Source organism: Mirounga angustirostris, unplaced genomic scaffold, assembly GCF_029215605.1.
Source record: "Mirounga angustirostris isolate CCGP_5_RB_7025 unplaced genomic scaffold, mMirAng1.0.hap1 SCAF_2, whole genome shotgun sequence".
Classification (NCBI taxonomy): domain Eukaryota; kingdom Metazoa; phylum Chordata; class Mammalia; order Carnivora; family Phocidae; genus Mirounga; species Mirounga angustirostris.
In genome coordinates this window covers 127,627,671-127,644,104 of record NW_026991710.1, presented here as the reverse complement: position 1 = coordinate 127,644,104, position 16,434 = coordinate 127,627,671, and the positions used below count along the sequence as shown (strand labels likewise).

Here is a 16,434-nt window from a genome sequence, read left to right as displayed (position 1 = left end):
TCTGTCATTTCTCTCGTTTTCATTTGTGGTCATGTGAAAATACTTCTGGTGTAGCAACTTGGATCAATGACAGTGGATGAAAAAACACAAAAGATGGAAAAAGTAAATAATGACATTTTAAGGAGAATAAGTAAAATTGCCTCCATAGGGGGATTAAACTGCATAAAATATCATAATTGTACAAGAGTATTGCTGGAAATAGATCATAGGTTACAGCTGTCTAATCAATAGGTTATTTATTGATCAATAATTGAAAATCTACCAATGAGAAGTATACAGAGTCTGCAGCTTTTTCCGTGCTCCATACTCAAAGTTAGGCATCAGTGATGCCTCCTTGACTTCTCCTCTTGTGTGTCTCCAAGGCAACCAAATTCATGCTTTCCTGAAACCTATTTCTTTTCTAGTTTATCTCAGTGAATAACTCCACCAGCCATCAATTTGCACAAGCCAGAAATTCAGGAGTTACTTGACCCCACCAAGTCTATCACCACCATATTCAATCCATCACCAAGTCCTTCAGTCTTACCTCCTAAATCTATCTCACATAGGTCAATTTCTCTTTGCCTCCACCACCACACTATTTCATCATCTCCCTCCTAAGCAACTACTACTCCAAACGGTGTCCACTCTGTTCTTTATCAAACACATTCTCCACACTGCACTACTTCATCCAACAAATATTTTTAAGGGGCTTACTTTGTACTATGATAATACTTGGTTGAGTAAGACAAATTCCCCATTCTCAAGGAGCTTGTGGAGACAGAAGATAAACATCAGATAGTCATAAGCATAATATGGAGAAGTAAAATAGGTGCTAAAATAGAGAACAGCTGAATGACTATTCTAAATTGTGTGCTCAAATACATCAATGGGAGTTTCAGAAGGGTTTGAGTTTCAAAGCGGGAAATTAGTCTGTTGGGATGATGGCATCTGCTATCAAGGCTTTTTTGCATGTAAGGAAAAGTGTGTCAAATACTGAGCAAGTACAAAAAGGAAAATAAGTTAAAATGTACCTGAAGGTACAATCTAGGTCTGTTTGCCTCCAAGTACCTCTGCTTAAATACAGCACTTACCACCTACATGAACGTGTCCTATTTTTGTAACTTTTCTGTATGTCTCTCCCAACAATGCTTACATTCTACGAGAATAGTGGCCATAAATGTCTGGCTCACTCGTCAGTGCCTAAGAAAGTAGGCATGCAAATAAATATTTGTTGCATTAATGCACAAATTAGTGTGTAAACTAGCAGAGTAAACAGAGAAAATAACTGAGTGGACTTGGAGGTTCGGAAGTTTTCCCAGAGATGTCAAGTTCATTTACTTCAGCTGTAAGGGTTAACCGAGATATAAAATCCCGGCCAGGTTTCTCAGCTTTCGATCTGATCTCCGCCCCACCTGCTCTCTTTCAAACTCATCCACACGCGCCCCGCCCAAACCTCCCCAACTCCCCGCTAGGAGGAGTCACACCTCCCGACCCAGAAGCCCTCCCACCCTCTCCTCTATTTCTCCTTCCCTCCGCTCCCCGCCAGGGTTCCGCAATGCTCACCGGGAATAGTAGTCTTCCGGTGTGAGCCTAATAAGTTTTATTCGTTTTTTAGAACTACGCTTCCCAGAGAGCCTCGCGGAAGAAGGAGACTGTATCACCTGACAAGGACCCTGGCGGGGCAATGGCGGCGCCCGTGCAGCGCTGGTCCTGTGTTGGAAAGCGTTGGGTTTTAACCTACGTTGACGGCGGTTCTCGCCACGGAAGAGGGGCTGCGATTGGGTTCACGTCCAGGAGGAAAAGAGGACAGAGCTCCGTGGCTCAGCAGCCCCTCATCACCGCCCAGAAGTCAAGGAAAGGGTATACTATTTCATACCATTAATACCCATTTAAGCGTGAGGTGGAACTGCGGGACTGGGGAGGTGATGGCCACTACAGCCCCGCTTCAGTCTAGACGTTTTGATGGGGGAGGGGGAGTAGGGGGGGAGTGAGATTGGGCTATAACTTTCAGCCCTGAAACCTAAAATGAAAGCACAAAACTAGCTTTCTGTCAGCTCCTCCTCCACACATAAAACACTCTTCGAATAGGTAGGCATGTATGGGGAATTCTCGAGTGTAAAATCGCAGGTCTTTTCTTGAATGTAAAACTACACACACAGAAAAGTGGACAAGGGGTCGGTGGCACCAGAAAGCGGGATCTTATTTAACTGACATTTATTTAGCGCTACTATGGGACAGCAGTGTTCTTAAAGTAGAAAGGGAGTCTTTACCTACGAGCTCAGGATGGTGGTGGCTTAATGTCATTACTCCGAAAACACCACTGTCTGTGGAGGCGTTTCATGTTGAACGTGTTTCTAGACCTAGGAGGATGCAGTCAATACAAGAGATCTTCCCTCTGATTAGTCTGGCTTATTTTGTTAGATATCCTCTAAACAGCTGTTTATACTTTATAGGACTTATATAGTTTCTTTTTAAATACAGAAACAAGGCACGTGTTTACTAATCACTAGCCTTTGAGATAGTTAAGTTGGCATTCTTTTTGCTTTTCTGTTGGAGCAACAGAGGGGAAAATGTCCAGAAGCATTCAGCTTCTATTCCTTTCATAAATTAGATCATCTGACTGTATTTTTTTCTCTCATGTAACGAAACTGCAAAAATAGTTTTGAGTGATGTTTTAGTGAATGCAGAATTTCTGATGAGTTTTTCATTTATTTCCTCTCAATTGCCGGCGGTGCTTCCAAACTTTAAAAAGGAATTAATCTTCTCACAGTACTATAGATATAGAACTTCCTGTGTTGAAATAATTGGAACAAAACCCAGTACATGTAAACAAAAATCTAGATAATACAGAAAATTGCTTGGGAGAAGAGCAGGATAGGAACAAGGTATAGAGGGAGTGTGTGTAAACAGGCATTGTCCAGGATATATGGTTTCAGAAGGAATAAGCACGCTTATACAAACCTAGAGAGACCTGTGTGTTCATACAGATCCAACAGAGTAGGAGAGGTTATTATAGGATTTAACAACTTCTTAGATTTGATAGTAATCAAGCATAAACAGAGGAACCTGAAACTATAGGGAATTGAAAGTGATTTGGGGGCAAAAAAAAAAAAAAAAAACCCACATCTGATGGTTTAATGTTTTCATTTGCCCAAAATCTCAGGAAGAGTATGATTTAGTGATGATCTGTTATATCTGTGTCACTCTGACCATTTTACTTGCAAGCCATTGTTATGGTTCAAAACATGACAGAGAATTTCCCTTCCTTTTTAAATAAGATATACAGCTATTCACCATTATTTCTCTAGTAATAAAAGCATGATGTTTATGTTAATTCTAAAAATGTTTGCAAGGTAAGCTTTCATTTACTGAGTTATTAATTGATAAAGGACAGTTAATCTAGAAAATACTGCTTTTCACTAGAGTCAACCAAGCAGACGTCATCTGATAGCCATTTCTAAATTGTTTCAAGATGCCATATTTTTCCTTCATCACCTTCCTCTTTGTACAGTGAACTCTTCCTATGTACCGTGTTGTAAATGAATTTTATTTTGCTGGTCTTGTAGATGTTCATCATGAATTGCTTTTGATTCAGTCATTGATACAATATGACATATTTTTAAATGTAAGAATCTAAAATCTGTTTTAAGTTAAAAACACAAATAGCAAATGACCACGTGTGGTTTAGGGTCGTAGAAATTCATGCATAGTGATGGATCTAACTACTTCTTAATGATTCTTTCTTTCTCTTTAGCGAACACGAGTGGGCAGCTGTGGTAGGTTTGGAAATTCATGCCCAGATCTCTTCCAACTCTAAACTCTTCTCTGGATCTCAAGTCCACTTTGCAGCACCTCCAAATTCTTTGGTATCTTTTTTTGATGCATCTCTGCCTGGAACTCTGCCGGTAAGGTTTTTATTTAATCATATTTTCATTAAAAAATGTTTCTCTTTTATTGGACATAGATATTGGTTTCCTTGTTTTCACGGCTTGGCACAACTCTTAGAAAATACTTTTTTTAGGGAATTTAGGGAAGTAGGATGAACTAAATGTCTTCTAAAGACCCATCTCTGTAATTCTGTTTCTAAGCCTAAACGTCATCTGTTTGTTCATACATGTATTCACTCATTTCACACACATTTTAAAATGTCTACAAAATACCAGACACTGTGCCATGAACTAGAACATGAAGATGAGTGACAATCTTTGCCTTTGAGGGGTGTAAAAACTCGGTAGGGAGAAGTGTCTTATAAAAGTGTCTACTTATAAACAAGTAGGGTACTGTGTGATTATACCTGTGAAGGTGATATGTAAGCATGGTTTTGGAATCCAGAGGAGGGACACCTACTTCTGTAAGAGAAGGATTATTGTGAGAAATTGAGGTATGAGTACGATTGGAAAGCTTGTTGGAAGAGGTGGTGTCTGAGTTATCTGAGAAGTCACAGAGGAGTTAGGCAGATAAATGAAGGAGGAGGAGGAGTCTAGCCACAGGAAACAGCATATGACGCATGATGTTACAGTGTCAGATCAATAATGATTGTGATTATTGAAAACTAAGTGGTTAGTAATGGAGAGAAAAAGTCAACCACAATAGGCTTGAGTTAACTATTCATTTATCTGCTCATTTTCACTTAAATCCAAGGAATGACTAGGTCCGTTGTACTCATCAGCAAGATTGCTATCATATAATTTCATATGGTTGGCTGGATTTTGAAGAAGAGGATGGAAGGAACAATGTGAATATTTGAGGTGATAAATAAACCATAGTCTGTCCGGGACATATAGCATTGACTGGGTGTGGGATTTCCTGCCATCCTTGGAGGGAATGTGTATAGATGGTGGTGATCAGGAGGGAGGAGGAGGGACTGTCACGGGTGACTTCCATACTCTCTGACTCTTAAATACAAGCGAAAGCTGGTTGATTTGACCATTGGCAGGCTTGCAGAGGCACATTTACCTTTCTCAGAGTCTCTGCCCAGAGTTGAAGGTTATGGGCAGTGCCTCCGATGTGTCTGCCATACCCAGAGCTTTGGTTATATTGGGGCAATGTCTCTATCTTGGAACTTTTTGCTTACTTGTGCTTTTTGTTGTGGAGGACTCCCATCCCTGCAAACTCCATCCAGGGTCACCTTTGATTTACTCTTGAGTCTTTCTGGGGGAAAGACAGATAAAGGGGTGTCTGCCCCTCCCTCCCTCTGGCTTAGACTATCTATCTGTGGAGAAATCATTTGTGTTTGGGGAGAGACAATTTTTCAATTACAAATGTGGGAGTTCTTTTTTGGGCAGAGATGCGGATATAGTAGAAATAGAGTAATATCTACTCAGACAAGTGAAATGGAAAACAATTCATCACAGTACCTCCTTTTTTCCTTCTGAGCTCAAAACTTTTTTTTCCCCACATGGTAGTTCATTATCAAGAGACTACATGTAACCTCTGAATTCTTTCTAGGTTTTTCCAGCTGAGAATATAGTATCCAGCAAAGTATTTATTATAGTTCACATTTGGAAATAGATCTATTTGCAGATAGGCATGTTTTCCATAAATAGGCTCTTCAATTGTGGGTAAGTGTGGTCAAATATTAGAGACAGTTCAAAACAACTAAAATGTCAGCGTACTTTGAAAGACTTCTTGCTGTATACCAGAGAAGAATGTGCTTGCCCAGTGATAAGCATAGTAGTAAAACAGTGAAGGTGTGTGGGGACATTTGAGCATTGAGAGCTTGGCTTATATTAATTACAGTCAAAGTCTAGAAATCAGTTTTGCATGAGCTGGGATTTGTTTTTTCTCTTCAGAGCCTACCACACTCATGATTTAAGGAGCCTAAGGGCTTATTCTCTTGACAGAGCTAATCTACCTCTTCTAAAATGTTTCTGTCTTTAAAAGACCTATTTTGGGGTGCCTGGGTGGCTCAGTCGGTTAATCATCTGCTTTTGGCTTAGATCACGATCCCAGAGTCGTAGGATCAAGTCCCACATCGGGCTCCTTGCTCAGCAGGGAATCTGCTTCTCCCTCTGCCTGCCATTCCCTCTCTCGCTCTCCCTCTGACAAATAAATAAAATCTTTAGAAAAGAAAAAAAAGACCTATTTTAGTATGTGAGCAAAATTATACCCAAACTACCAGAATAAAACATTGCCATTCCCATAGCACTTCAAAACCCTGTGATTTACCTATGTAAATGTATTGAAACTTTTAGTCAGTTGCCCTTTTCTAAGCCCTTAGATGGTGTATTGGTGCTATGATATTCTGACTCAGCATTTGGTTGTTTTTGTACAAAAAAATGGTGACCATTTGTCAAATACGCTGATAAGAAGATAGAAAAAGGCAACCAAAAGAATTTAGGTTATAATGTAAAGTCTTTTTTTGGAGATCATATTCATTTGCTCTGCTGGCCCATTATAATGGGTGTCTTCTGTAGGCATTTGATTCTCCCTCTCTCAGTTGTGTCTTTATTCACTCAGCTGACACTTATTGGATGCCTACCATGTACTAGCCATCGTACAAGCTCTGACGTGACGCACCTTTGAACAAGATAAAAAATAGACATGGGTCTTGTCCTCATGATGCATGGACAAGTAAGCAGGCACTTGCAGTACCTTTTAATGAACATACTGGTGGTGAGAATACAGAATATGTGCTTGAGAAGCACATAGGAGGGCCAGCCAACACAGATAGACAGAATTTGCAAAATTGGCGAAATAAAAGTGAATAGGATGCACAAAGACCAGAGGAGAAACAGGACAGCTCTATGAACTGAAGGAAGTTCCATGCATGGTAGCATAGAACTTGAATATGGCATGGCAAGAGGTGAGCCTGGCGTGGCAAGTATAGTCTGTACCATATAATCCCATTTGCAGGGAGGTAGGAAGAGGTGAGGAGAGTACAGTGTGAGAAAGTCCAAAGAAGAGAGTGTTTTGAGAAGGAGGGAGTATGGTTTCGAATGTTACTGAGAGGTCAAGTAAGGTGAGGACCAGGAAGTGGCCGTTGGATTTATCAACAGGAGTATGCTTTGAAAGAACAGCTTCAGTGGAGTGATAGGAGTAGAAAGTAGGTGGATAGTAGATTGAGAAATACAAGGAAGTTGCAGAAGAGGTGAGAGAGTGTGGGCAACTGTTTTAAGAAGGTTGGCTATGAAGGAAGAGAGAATGCAGGAGATGAAAGGAGACATGGAATCAGGGGGAACATTTTTATTAGTCCTGTTTTCCTTAATATTGGAGAGATTTAAGAAGGCTTAAATACTTATGACTTATAGTCAACAGTAAAATATTATACACTAAAAAAATGTGTAACGAAGGTAGATCTCATGGGAAGTGTTCTTACTGCAATAAAATAAAGTTTTTAAAAATACTGATGAGGAACCAATGAAGAAGGGGAGCTAAAGACAGTTAAAGAGGCTTGAACGTGTGCATTTTAATCTGTCTCTTGCCACCCCAAAGAAACCCCACTAAAATTATAGTAAAAGAATCTAATAGTTATAAAACCTGCATGAGAATGGGAGACCAGAGTGCATGAGAGATGGTAGATGGAGGAGGGCTGACTTAGCAGAGCGGAGTTAACTATAAAGGGACAGAAAGCCTGCAGAAAGAGCCATTAGTGAGAGATGAGATGTCATGCCCTGCATAGCCTCAGAAAGGGTCCGAATATGGGATCCTTAGGTTTTGCAAAGGCCAGGGGGAGGTGGAAACAAGGGGTTAATTCAGAGTCTGGATGAGGAGCAGATAGACTTAAGGTCCTCTCCCTGACCCTCTGCAGCTGCCCCACTCTAATAGGAATCTGTAGTTTTGGGAGAAATTCAACTGGTGACACACTCCCCTTGGGAACCCCAGGCAGAGAAAAGGCACTGGTGTCAAACAGTGTCTGCATATAGACTCTAGGGCCTGCCCAGTGCTTTTCTCCACCCTGTTTGAGGAGCTCAGGTGACCTATTTTAGCCATTTCTCCTCTTCCTCTCCTCTGCCAAGCAGGAATCTGCAGGAATTTGTTTGGAGATTACATGTCCCTGGAGGGAAGAACTTTAGTTACTGACACTTGGGGGTTGTCTCTATAAAAAAAAAAACAAAACTGCCTGGCTACCTGATTGTCCTAGAATGCAGGCCATCAGTCAACAAGCCCTGGATACCTACATAGAACTTTTAATCAGCATTTTAGTATCTTACTTGAAAATATAAACCAATGGCCAAAAATCGGTAGACATTTGAGGAAGTGCTTCAACATAATGGACAGGGCCCAAAATAAAAAGACTAAAAAGAAATAAGAAGTAACAGATAATGCACAGAGTAAAAGAATACTTTAAAAATTAAAAGTTTTTATAAATATCCTCAGATAAGAGAAGGTAGATGCATCTTTGAGATAAGAACATGGTACTACTTTTTAAAAATAAAGATTCAGAACAAAAAGCTCTCAGAAATTAAAATTATGATAGCAAAAAAAAAAAAAAAAATCCAAGAGAGTTAGAAGATAAAGTCAAGAAAATCTTCCAGAAAGTGTAACACACGTACAGTGAATTGGACAGCAGGGGATAAAATAAGAAAATTAGAGACTTGGTCTAGGACGTACAACATCTGATTCATGGGAGTTCCAGAAGACAGAAGAGAGGAAGCTATCAAACAACACAGATTAATTTCCCAGAACTGAAGGACCTGAATCTCCAAATGGGAAGGACTTGCCAAGGACCCAGTGCAAGGAATAAAAATAGTCTCACATACGGGCATGTGATCATGAAGTGTAGGAATGCCAGGGATAGAGATAAGATACTGGAACAAAGAAGAAAAGAAAGGTCACATGCAAAGGACTGGGAATCAGAAAGTCATTGGACTTCTTAAAAAGCAGCACTTAAAGCTGGGACAGAATGAAAGAGTGCCTTAAAAAAAAATCTTAGAAGGAAAAAAAGTCATTCTAATTTAGAAGTCTGTATCCAGCACTATAAATTAAGTGTGACAGTAGAACAGTGATATTTTCAGATAGTCAGGTTCTCAAAAAATTGGCCTTTCACTATCATCAGAACCTACTGGGTTGATGGAGAGGTTCCAGATTGCCAGCTCTGCAACGGGCCCAGGGAATCTGGTGGGAAAAGAGGATGGATGGCTCCAGAACAGAGCGATTTCAAGAAAAAAAAAAAAGTGTAGTGTAGTGGGAATAGCAGATATCTAATGTTTGTATAGACACAAGAATTTCACATATACACTGGAGTCTTTGAGAATAATAAGGAATAGGTAATAAAATATTAAGCAAATGATGAAATGAAGCCCCATCAACTCCAGAAAAACAAAATGTTCAAGAAAGGAAATGTAATCATAGTATACTTAACAGCTCAGCAGAGAAACATATTTACTTAATAATAATAATAATAATAGAAGAACCAACTCTGATATAACTAGGATATTGGGAAATAAAAGAACTAAATTCTCATCTATCATTATCAGAAGTTACATTCTGAATTGACATAATGGACCGAAAAAAGTAATGTAAGAATGTGCTCTAGGAACATTTTTGGCCACAGATTAGGGGAGGCATCTTTCTCCTTTTCAGGCCCTAAGTTGGTTGATTGGGGGTTTGGTTTTATTTTGTTTTGTTTTTTAATTTTTAAAAATAAGGCAATGAGTGAAAGATTTAGAGCTCTCGAGAGACAGATTATTAGTCAAAAGAGTTTTCAATGAAGTTTTTAAAATTTTATGTAAAGGTGATATTAAGTAATCAAATATTACCTCTGCTGTTTTCTCAGCCTTCTACTGGTCAGATATCTTTTTTGTTCCCAAAGTCCAAATAGTTCTGTACTCCCCACACCCACCAACCCCCACCTATAACTCCCACCCTTACCGTGCTCTTAGGAGGAATAGGCTCCTCCACATTCTAGATTAATCATACCCAAATTCGCACATGTGGTGGGGGTACCTGCTTCCTTGGGGGATGAAGTAACCTACCTACCTACCTACCAGTTTGACTTTTCAGACTTTAATGTTATTCACCTTACCATGGGGTTGCACTTAAGGATGGCATATTTTGTTCTTGAATAGAAATGGAATACAGTAGCAAGTATGGGTAAATTCTTATGAGACAGAGTAATATTTAAAAATATTGTGAAATATCTTGCCTTATAACTTCTTTAAATTATCTCTTGGGAATGGAATGGGCCAAGTCTTGGTGTTCTATGTTCTAAAACAAGAACACTGTGTCATTGGGACAGCTATCGACTCTTGTCTTTTTCCCAGATTAAGGAAGGATTGTCACATGGGAAATGGCCAGCAGCCTTGGCCAGCAGGTGATGGATTTTCCAAAGGTCCCCTGGCACTGCATATTACTTAAAAATAGGAAGATAAATATGACAAGACAGCTCAAAGATCTGAAGATAGTTGCTGCCAGGGAACAGGACTGGCGGGTGAGGGTGGCAGGAACTGCTGGTTTTCATTATAAATTATTTCAAAATACCTGCCTGCAATAAATTGTTAAACAATCAAAAGTTAGCTTTAAAGGAATAACATAGAGAAGAGGAAATTACTCACAGAGTCAGGTTCCTGAGAAAACAAGAGGGATCCTCAGGGCACAGGGAGAAAGACAGCTTTCCCTCTGTAATCTCAGGGAAGATATGTCCCTCCAACCCATGGGTAAAGGTGACTTTCTAGGTTGGGTTGTGGAAGGTTGAGGAAGCTCCCGTCTGGTTTTTTTCCTTTCTTAGCAAACACTGTTTCTGACATCTCTCCTTTTTGAAGCTCTTTCTTGCCTGAGTCAATATCCCTTGCATTCTGGGCCTGTGGGTGAGGCACTCTCTGAGTTTTTCTGTGCCTCCAATCATTTCTAGCTCTTGAATGATAGTACAGAATTCTAAGCTGACAGTTACTTCCCCTCAGCATGCTGCAGACATGATTCCATTGTCCTCAGGCCTGTATTATTGCTGATGAGAAAAGTCTGCATCCTTTGTAAGTAATCTGATTTTTCTCTCTGATAGCTTTAACCAGGACATGTCTAGGTGTGGATTTGTTTTTATGTATTCTGCTCAGTACTCAGTAGAATTTTTCCACCTGAAGACTCTACCCTAGACTGTGGCAGTCACTCTGTGGGACGAATTCATGGCAGCCTCTACCATGGCCCATTGGGCTTTATTTAAATGAACTGTTTCTATGTTACTGTCACTCAGCTTGGATAGTGCCAACATTCAAGCCCTACACCCAAGTCAGGTACAGGGCCAGAGGCTCTGATTTCTCAAGACTCTCTTTTCACCTTTGGCTTGAGGCGGGTGGCCTCCTCCCTATCAACTCCTCCGGTGGGTGGCAGAAGAGTTTTTGACTGGACCAGGATTTTGTGGTTCCCAGTTCCCTGCCCCAGTTGTCTCACAGCCTTGACTTTTGTTTCTGGGAGGCTTTATATCGCCAACGTCTGGTGTCCTTTCAGCCTGGTTCATAATAATGATAGTGGTAAAATCAACTAACATTTACTGAGTGCTTGCTCTGTGGCAGGCACTGTTCTAGGTGCTTTCTTCATATGTGTTGACTTATTTATTTTTTTAAGGATTTTATTTATTTATTTGAGAGAGAGGGAGAGGGAGCAAGAGAGAGAGAGTGAGCACCAGTGGGAAAAGAGGGAAGAGGGAGAAGCAGGCTCCCCACTGAGTAGGGAGCCCAATGTGGGGCGCGATCCCAGGATCCGGGGATCATGACCTGAGCAGAAGGCAGACGCTTGTCCGACTGAGCCACTCGGGTGCTCCAGTGCTGACTTATTTTAATCTCGTATTGACTGTATCGGGAAGTTCTCATCATCATCCCAGTTGGAAAGTAAGTAGAGGAGCTGGATACAGACCCAGCAGTCTGGCTTCCAGGTTCGTACTCATAACCCCTTTGCCATCCCATCTCTTATGGTTACCCTTGGGTGATACATGGCTTTGAGTTCCTCTACTGCCACAGGACCCAGATTTCCTTTCTCGCTTTTGAGCTTGGCTGTGTGTGTGTGTTTATAAATTTATATGTTTATATAACTGTGTGTATAGATAGAATACTTGTTCTCATCCCCCTTCTCCCTCCCACCCCCAGTGTGTCTGTACCCCCAGCTGTGTATCACTTAGGCTGCTGTTTTGACCAGTGGTTACAACCCCCCCATCCCCATTCTGATTGATGACCCTTCTGAATGTTTCTTGGAACCACAGGCATTTTATCTTCTTATTTTACCTTTAGTTTTAGAATTATATGAAATTCCATCATAAATCTTCAGACTGAAAAGGTCATTCAGCCCATTTTCTTGCTTATAGGCAGGATTACAACTAAACTAAGGACAGCATTCTTTGTTTTTATTAGCAGGGATTCAGCCTCACTCATTATTTTTTTTTTTTAAAGATTTTTATTTATTTATTTGAGAGAGAGAGAATGAGAGACAGAGAGCATGAGAGGGAGGAGGGTCAGAGGGAGAAGCAGACTCCCTGCCGAGGAGGGAGCCCGACGCGGGACTCGATCCCGGGACTCCAGGATCATGACCTGAGCCGAAGGCAGTCGCTTAACCAACTGAGCCACCCAGGCGCCCTCACTCATTATTTTGACCTAGTAAAACTCCTTACGCTGGTATGGAATCTTCCTTAATTTATTACATAATTATAATTAAATAATTATAATAAATGATGTCTATAGAATTTAGACAGAATCTTAGGTTACCTGCTTAGAATTTATTACCAATTTATCAGTGTCATTCTAATTTCTCTACTTATAATACTTTGTACATGAGATATGACATGGGAAGAAAAATAGGAAAGAAAACATATTTGTTTGATAATATGTCAAATTTACACATCTCTTTGTTTCATAATTTTCTAATGTTTCCAGTAATGGTGAGATTTCATCAAGTTTGTGTGAAATTGATGCAGGTGCAGACCTGCTTGGTGACACACACACACACACACACACACACACACTCATTTGAAATGCTTATCCCCTCCTGCTGTCAGTCCCTATGCAGGAGAAAGCAAGGAGGACATTGTTACCTCTGCTGACGCCAGCTGGTAGGTTGCTCAGCTATGGCCCGTAGATAACTACTTCTGATAATCAGGCTGCACCACAATTAGGTTAATTAGAAAGTAGTGACTCTGCTCTTGTTTTGCTTGTTTGAAAGCTCTTATCCATAACACAGAACCCCCTAGTCGCTATGGATGTCTGTTGTTTCCAGAACTGGGGAAAGGGCCATAACAGCTCTTTTCCCTTATCCTCTTTTCTTGCAATTGGCCTGTCTAAAAAAGCATTTGAGGTTTTACAGTATCAAAGATGTTTGGAATTGGCTCTGGCAGCTATGGAATGAAAACTGGAACATTGTTTACCACATTCTACAAAACTTTCTTTTATGCACAAGAGTATGTACAGTTGACCTTTGAACAACATAGGGGTTAGAGGCACGCAGTCGAAAATCCACATATAATTTTGACTCCCCAAAAATGTATCTAATAGCCCACTGTTTTGTTTTTTTTTTAAGATTTTACTTATTATTTATTTATTTGAGAGAGAGAGAGCACAAGCAGGGGAGAGGGGCAGAGGGAGAGGGAGAGAAGCAGACTCCCCGCTGAACAGGGAACCCAATGTGGGGCTAGAGTCCAAGACCCTGGGATCATGACCTGAGCCGAAGGCAGATACTTCACCGACTGAGCCACCCAGGCACCCTACTAATAGCCGACTCTTGACCAGAAGCCATACTGATAACATAGTCAATTAACATATTTTGTAGGTTATATGTATTATATACTGCATTTTTATAATAAAGCTTCTAGAAAAGAAAACATTAAAAAATTATAAGGAAAAGAAAATACATTTATAATATTCTGTATGTATCAAAAAAAAAAATCCATGTGTAAGTGGACCTGCACAGTACAAACCTGTGTTGTACTGTGTTGTTCAAGGGTTAACTGTATTACTGTTAGTAGCAAGGCGAAGGGGAATGAAGAGATGGAAAAATATGATGTGAATCTGATGTGATGCCTGCCCTCTGGAAACAAACAATGGAGAGACCATACTTTATACTAGAGATTCATATTTAAACATGTATGCCAATTGTACCATAAGGCATTTTGCCCCTTAAAGAAATGATAATGTGAATGTTTTGTAAAATGCTTTGAGATTAACTTGATTTTTAAGTTTCTTATGACGTATTTATTTAAAGTTAGCTGTCTGGGGCTCCTGGGTGGCTCAGTTGTTAAGCATCTGCCCTTGGCTCAGGTCATGATCCCAGGATCTTGGGATCAAACCCCACAACGGGCTCCCTGCTCAGCAGGAAGCCTGCTTCTCCCTCTCCCACTCCCCCTGCTTGTGTTCCCTCTCTTGCTGTGTCTCCCTCCGTCAAATAAATAAATAAAATCTTAAAAAATAAAGTTAGCTGTCAATATCCTAGTTCTCTGAACATAGCAGATACTGGTAATAACTTTTGTTTTGAAGGACCTAATAGATTTAGAAATACTTGACTAGTTCTAGAGAGCATTAGGCTGAAGTGCTTTCTTAACTCTTAATTCTAAATGTAATTATAAAAGTTGTTTGTAACTGAAAACTTCTAAGCGAAATAAAAATTCAAGAACACAGCATTAGGGAAGTGTTTAAATGCATACATTTATAATCAGATCTATATTTACCACTCTGTAAATTCACACTAGATGATGTTTAGTTTGACTACGAAGACAGAACGTGACATTTTTCTATTAAATTTTTTTTCCATTTCAGTGGTTTGCTTTAATGTAATCTGTAGAATTTATAATTACATTGTATTCGCAGACTTTAATCTTGCCAGTCACTCTCCAAGTCACTTTGATGGTTTTCTTTCATTCCTTTGTAAAGTAGGGTGTTCCAGGAGTGAGGAGCTTTGCCCTGTGACCTTTGTCCCTATGAAAGCGGTGTGTCTGTGAGCTTATACACACAAATGTGGAAAGCTCTCAGCTCTTAAACTCTTCTGATGGCCCAGGCTTGCCTTCTGATGTCATTAACTGGCTGTCTCCCGTGAATTCAGATGACTCATGATGATAATGGACATACATGGTCAGTAGGCAGCATGACCTCACCTCCCCTCACGTGGGAAACATTTGACTCTTTCCCTGTCATGGATCATTTCCCAACTTTCCATGGATTCTCGAAAGCCTCCCTCTTTACGACTGTTTTCACCTCCCTCACCTCTGTAGCAGTCTTGCCTGCAGTATTCCCCACATGGAATCTGCCTCTATTAACACTTCTACTTTGTATCAATATATATTTGTTTCATACAGTTGACCATTCTTTTATGTATATTGTTTATAGGGGTTTTTCAAAGATATTAGGGAGAGAGAGAGAGCAAGAGTGCAAGAGCAGGGGGAGGGAGAAGCAGACTCCTGGCTGAGCAGGGAGCCCAACTCGGGGCTTGATCCCAGGACTCTGGGATCATGAGCTGAAGGCAGATGCTTTACTGACTGAGCCACCCAGGTGCCCTGTTTATAGGGATTTTTGTGTTTGATTATAAGTCTCTAAAATGTAGTTCATGGATTTTTCTTGGGCCACTTGACAGGACTTTGTATACAACATGTATATAACACCCTTAATAAGTACTTCTCTATATAATTGCATATACTTAAATGCACATACATGAAGAGTCCAAATGAAAGATTGTTCTCGGTGTCTAAAACCCTTTTGATATTAACCTCGTTATGGGAATCTTACTAAGATTTATTTATTTGAGAGAGAGCGTGAGTGTGCATGTGGGAGAGAGGGGCAGAGGGAGAGTCCTAAGCAGACTCCACGCTAAACAGCAGGGCTCAGTCTCACAACCCTGAGATCACAACCTGAGCCAAAACCAAGAGTCAGATGCTTGACTGACTGCGCCACCCAGGCACCCCTTAAAGTTTATTTTATTTTATTTTTTTGGTAATCTCTACACCCAACGTGGGGCTCAAACTCAGAACCCCGAGATCAAGAGGGGAATCTTTCTAAAATGCATTTTATACTTTCCAACTTTTACATAGGGTATATTGAACATATAAGCCAACTTTTTCTTGATTACTCAAGGCTATCGGCAACATCAATTATTGCTCAGTGTTGTCACATAATGGAGCCTTCAAGGGCTGTCGAGATGTGTGAAGCTATCTGATCCTACAGTAAATGGCTAAAAATAGCCATTCTTCCTAGGTTTCCTATAACAGGCTTTTTTCTTGTTATTACAGTCATCTACCCCTCACCTTTTTTAAGCTACTGTCAGTATATTTGACTCAAGGAACCCCTTTTTGTTCATTTTCCACTTCTCAATCATTATTTCCGGTCTGCTCTAGCCCAGAAAGGCCGGTTATCACTTGTTAATGTAAATAACAAGGTTCCACACAGAAACCTGTCCTACAATATGAACTACATGAGTGGTATGAAGTTTGTTAGCTTCTTAAAGTTATAAACAGTATGAGAAAGGAGTAGGAAGAGATCCTGAAAATTACTCAATTTAGTCCTTTTAATTTATACGTGAGAGAACTGCTGTTGTGACTTGCCCACAGTC

General features: G+C 40.2%; 1 protein-coding gene across 4 annotated transcripts in view; it reads left to right on the top strand.

The window, feature by feature from the left end:
• Positions 1 to 1,625: 1,625 nt before the first annotated feature.
• GATB (glutamyl-tRNA amidotransferase subunit B) overlaps positions 1,626 to 16,434 on the top strand; it is a 92,974-nt gene continuing 78,165 nt past the window's right edge. For 3 of the 4 annotated variants that reach the window (XM_064585170.1, XM_045880300.3, XM_064585168.1), the window contains exons 1-2: positions 1,628 to 1,842; positions 3,737 to 3,887. In XM_064585170.1, the coding sequence (XP_064441240.1) occupies positions 1,667 to 1,842; positions 3,737 to 3,887 (327 nt within the window). In that variant the 5' untranslated portion in view covers positions 1,628 to 1,666. Of the gene's footprint in view, positions 1,843 to 3,736; positions 3,888 to 16,434 lie in introns of all 4 variants that reach the window. The other variant, XM_064585169.1, reaches the window with a different exon arrangement.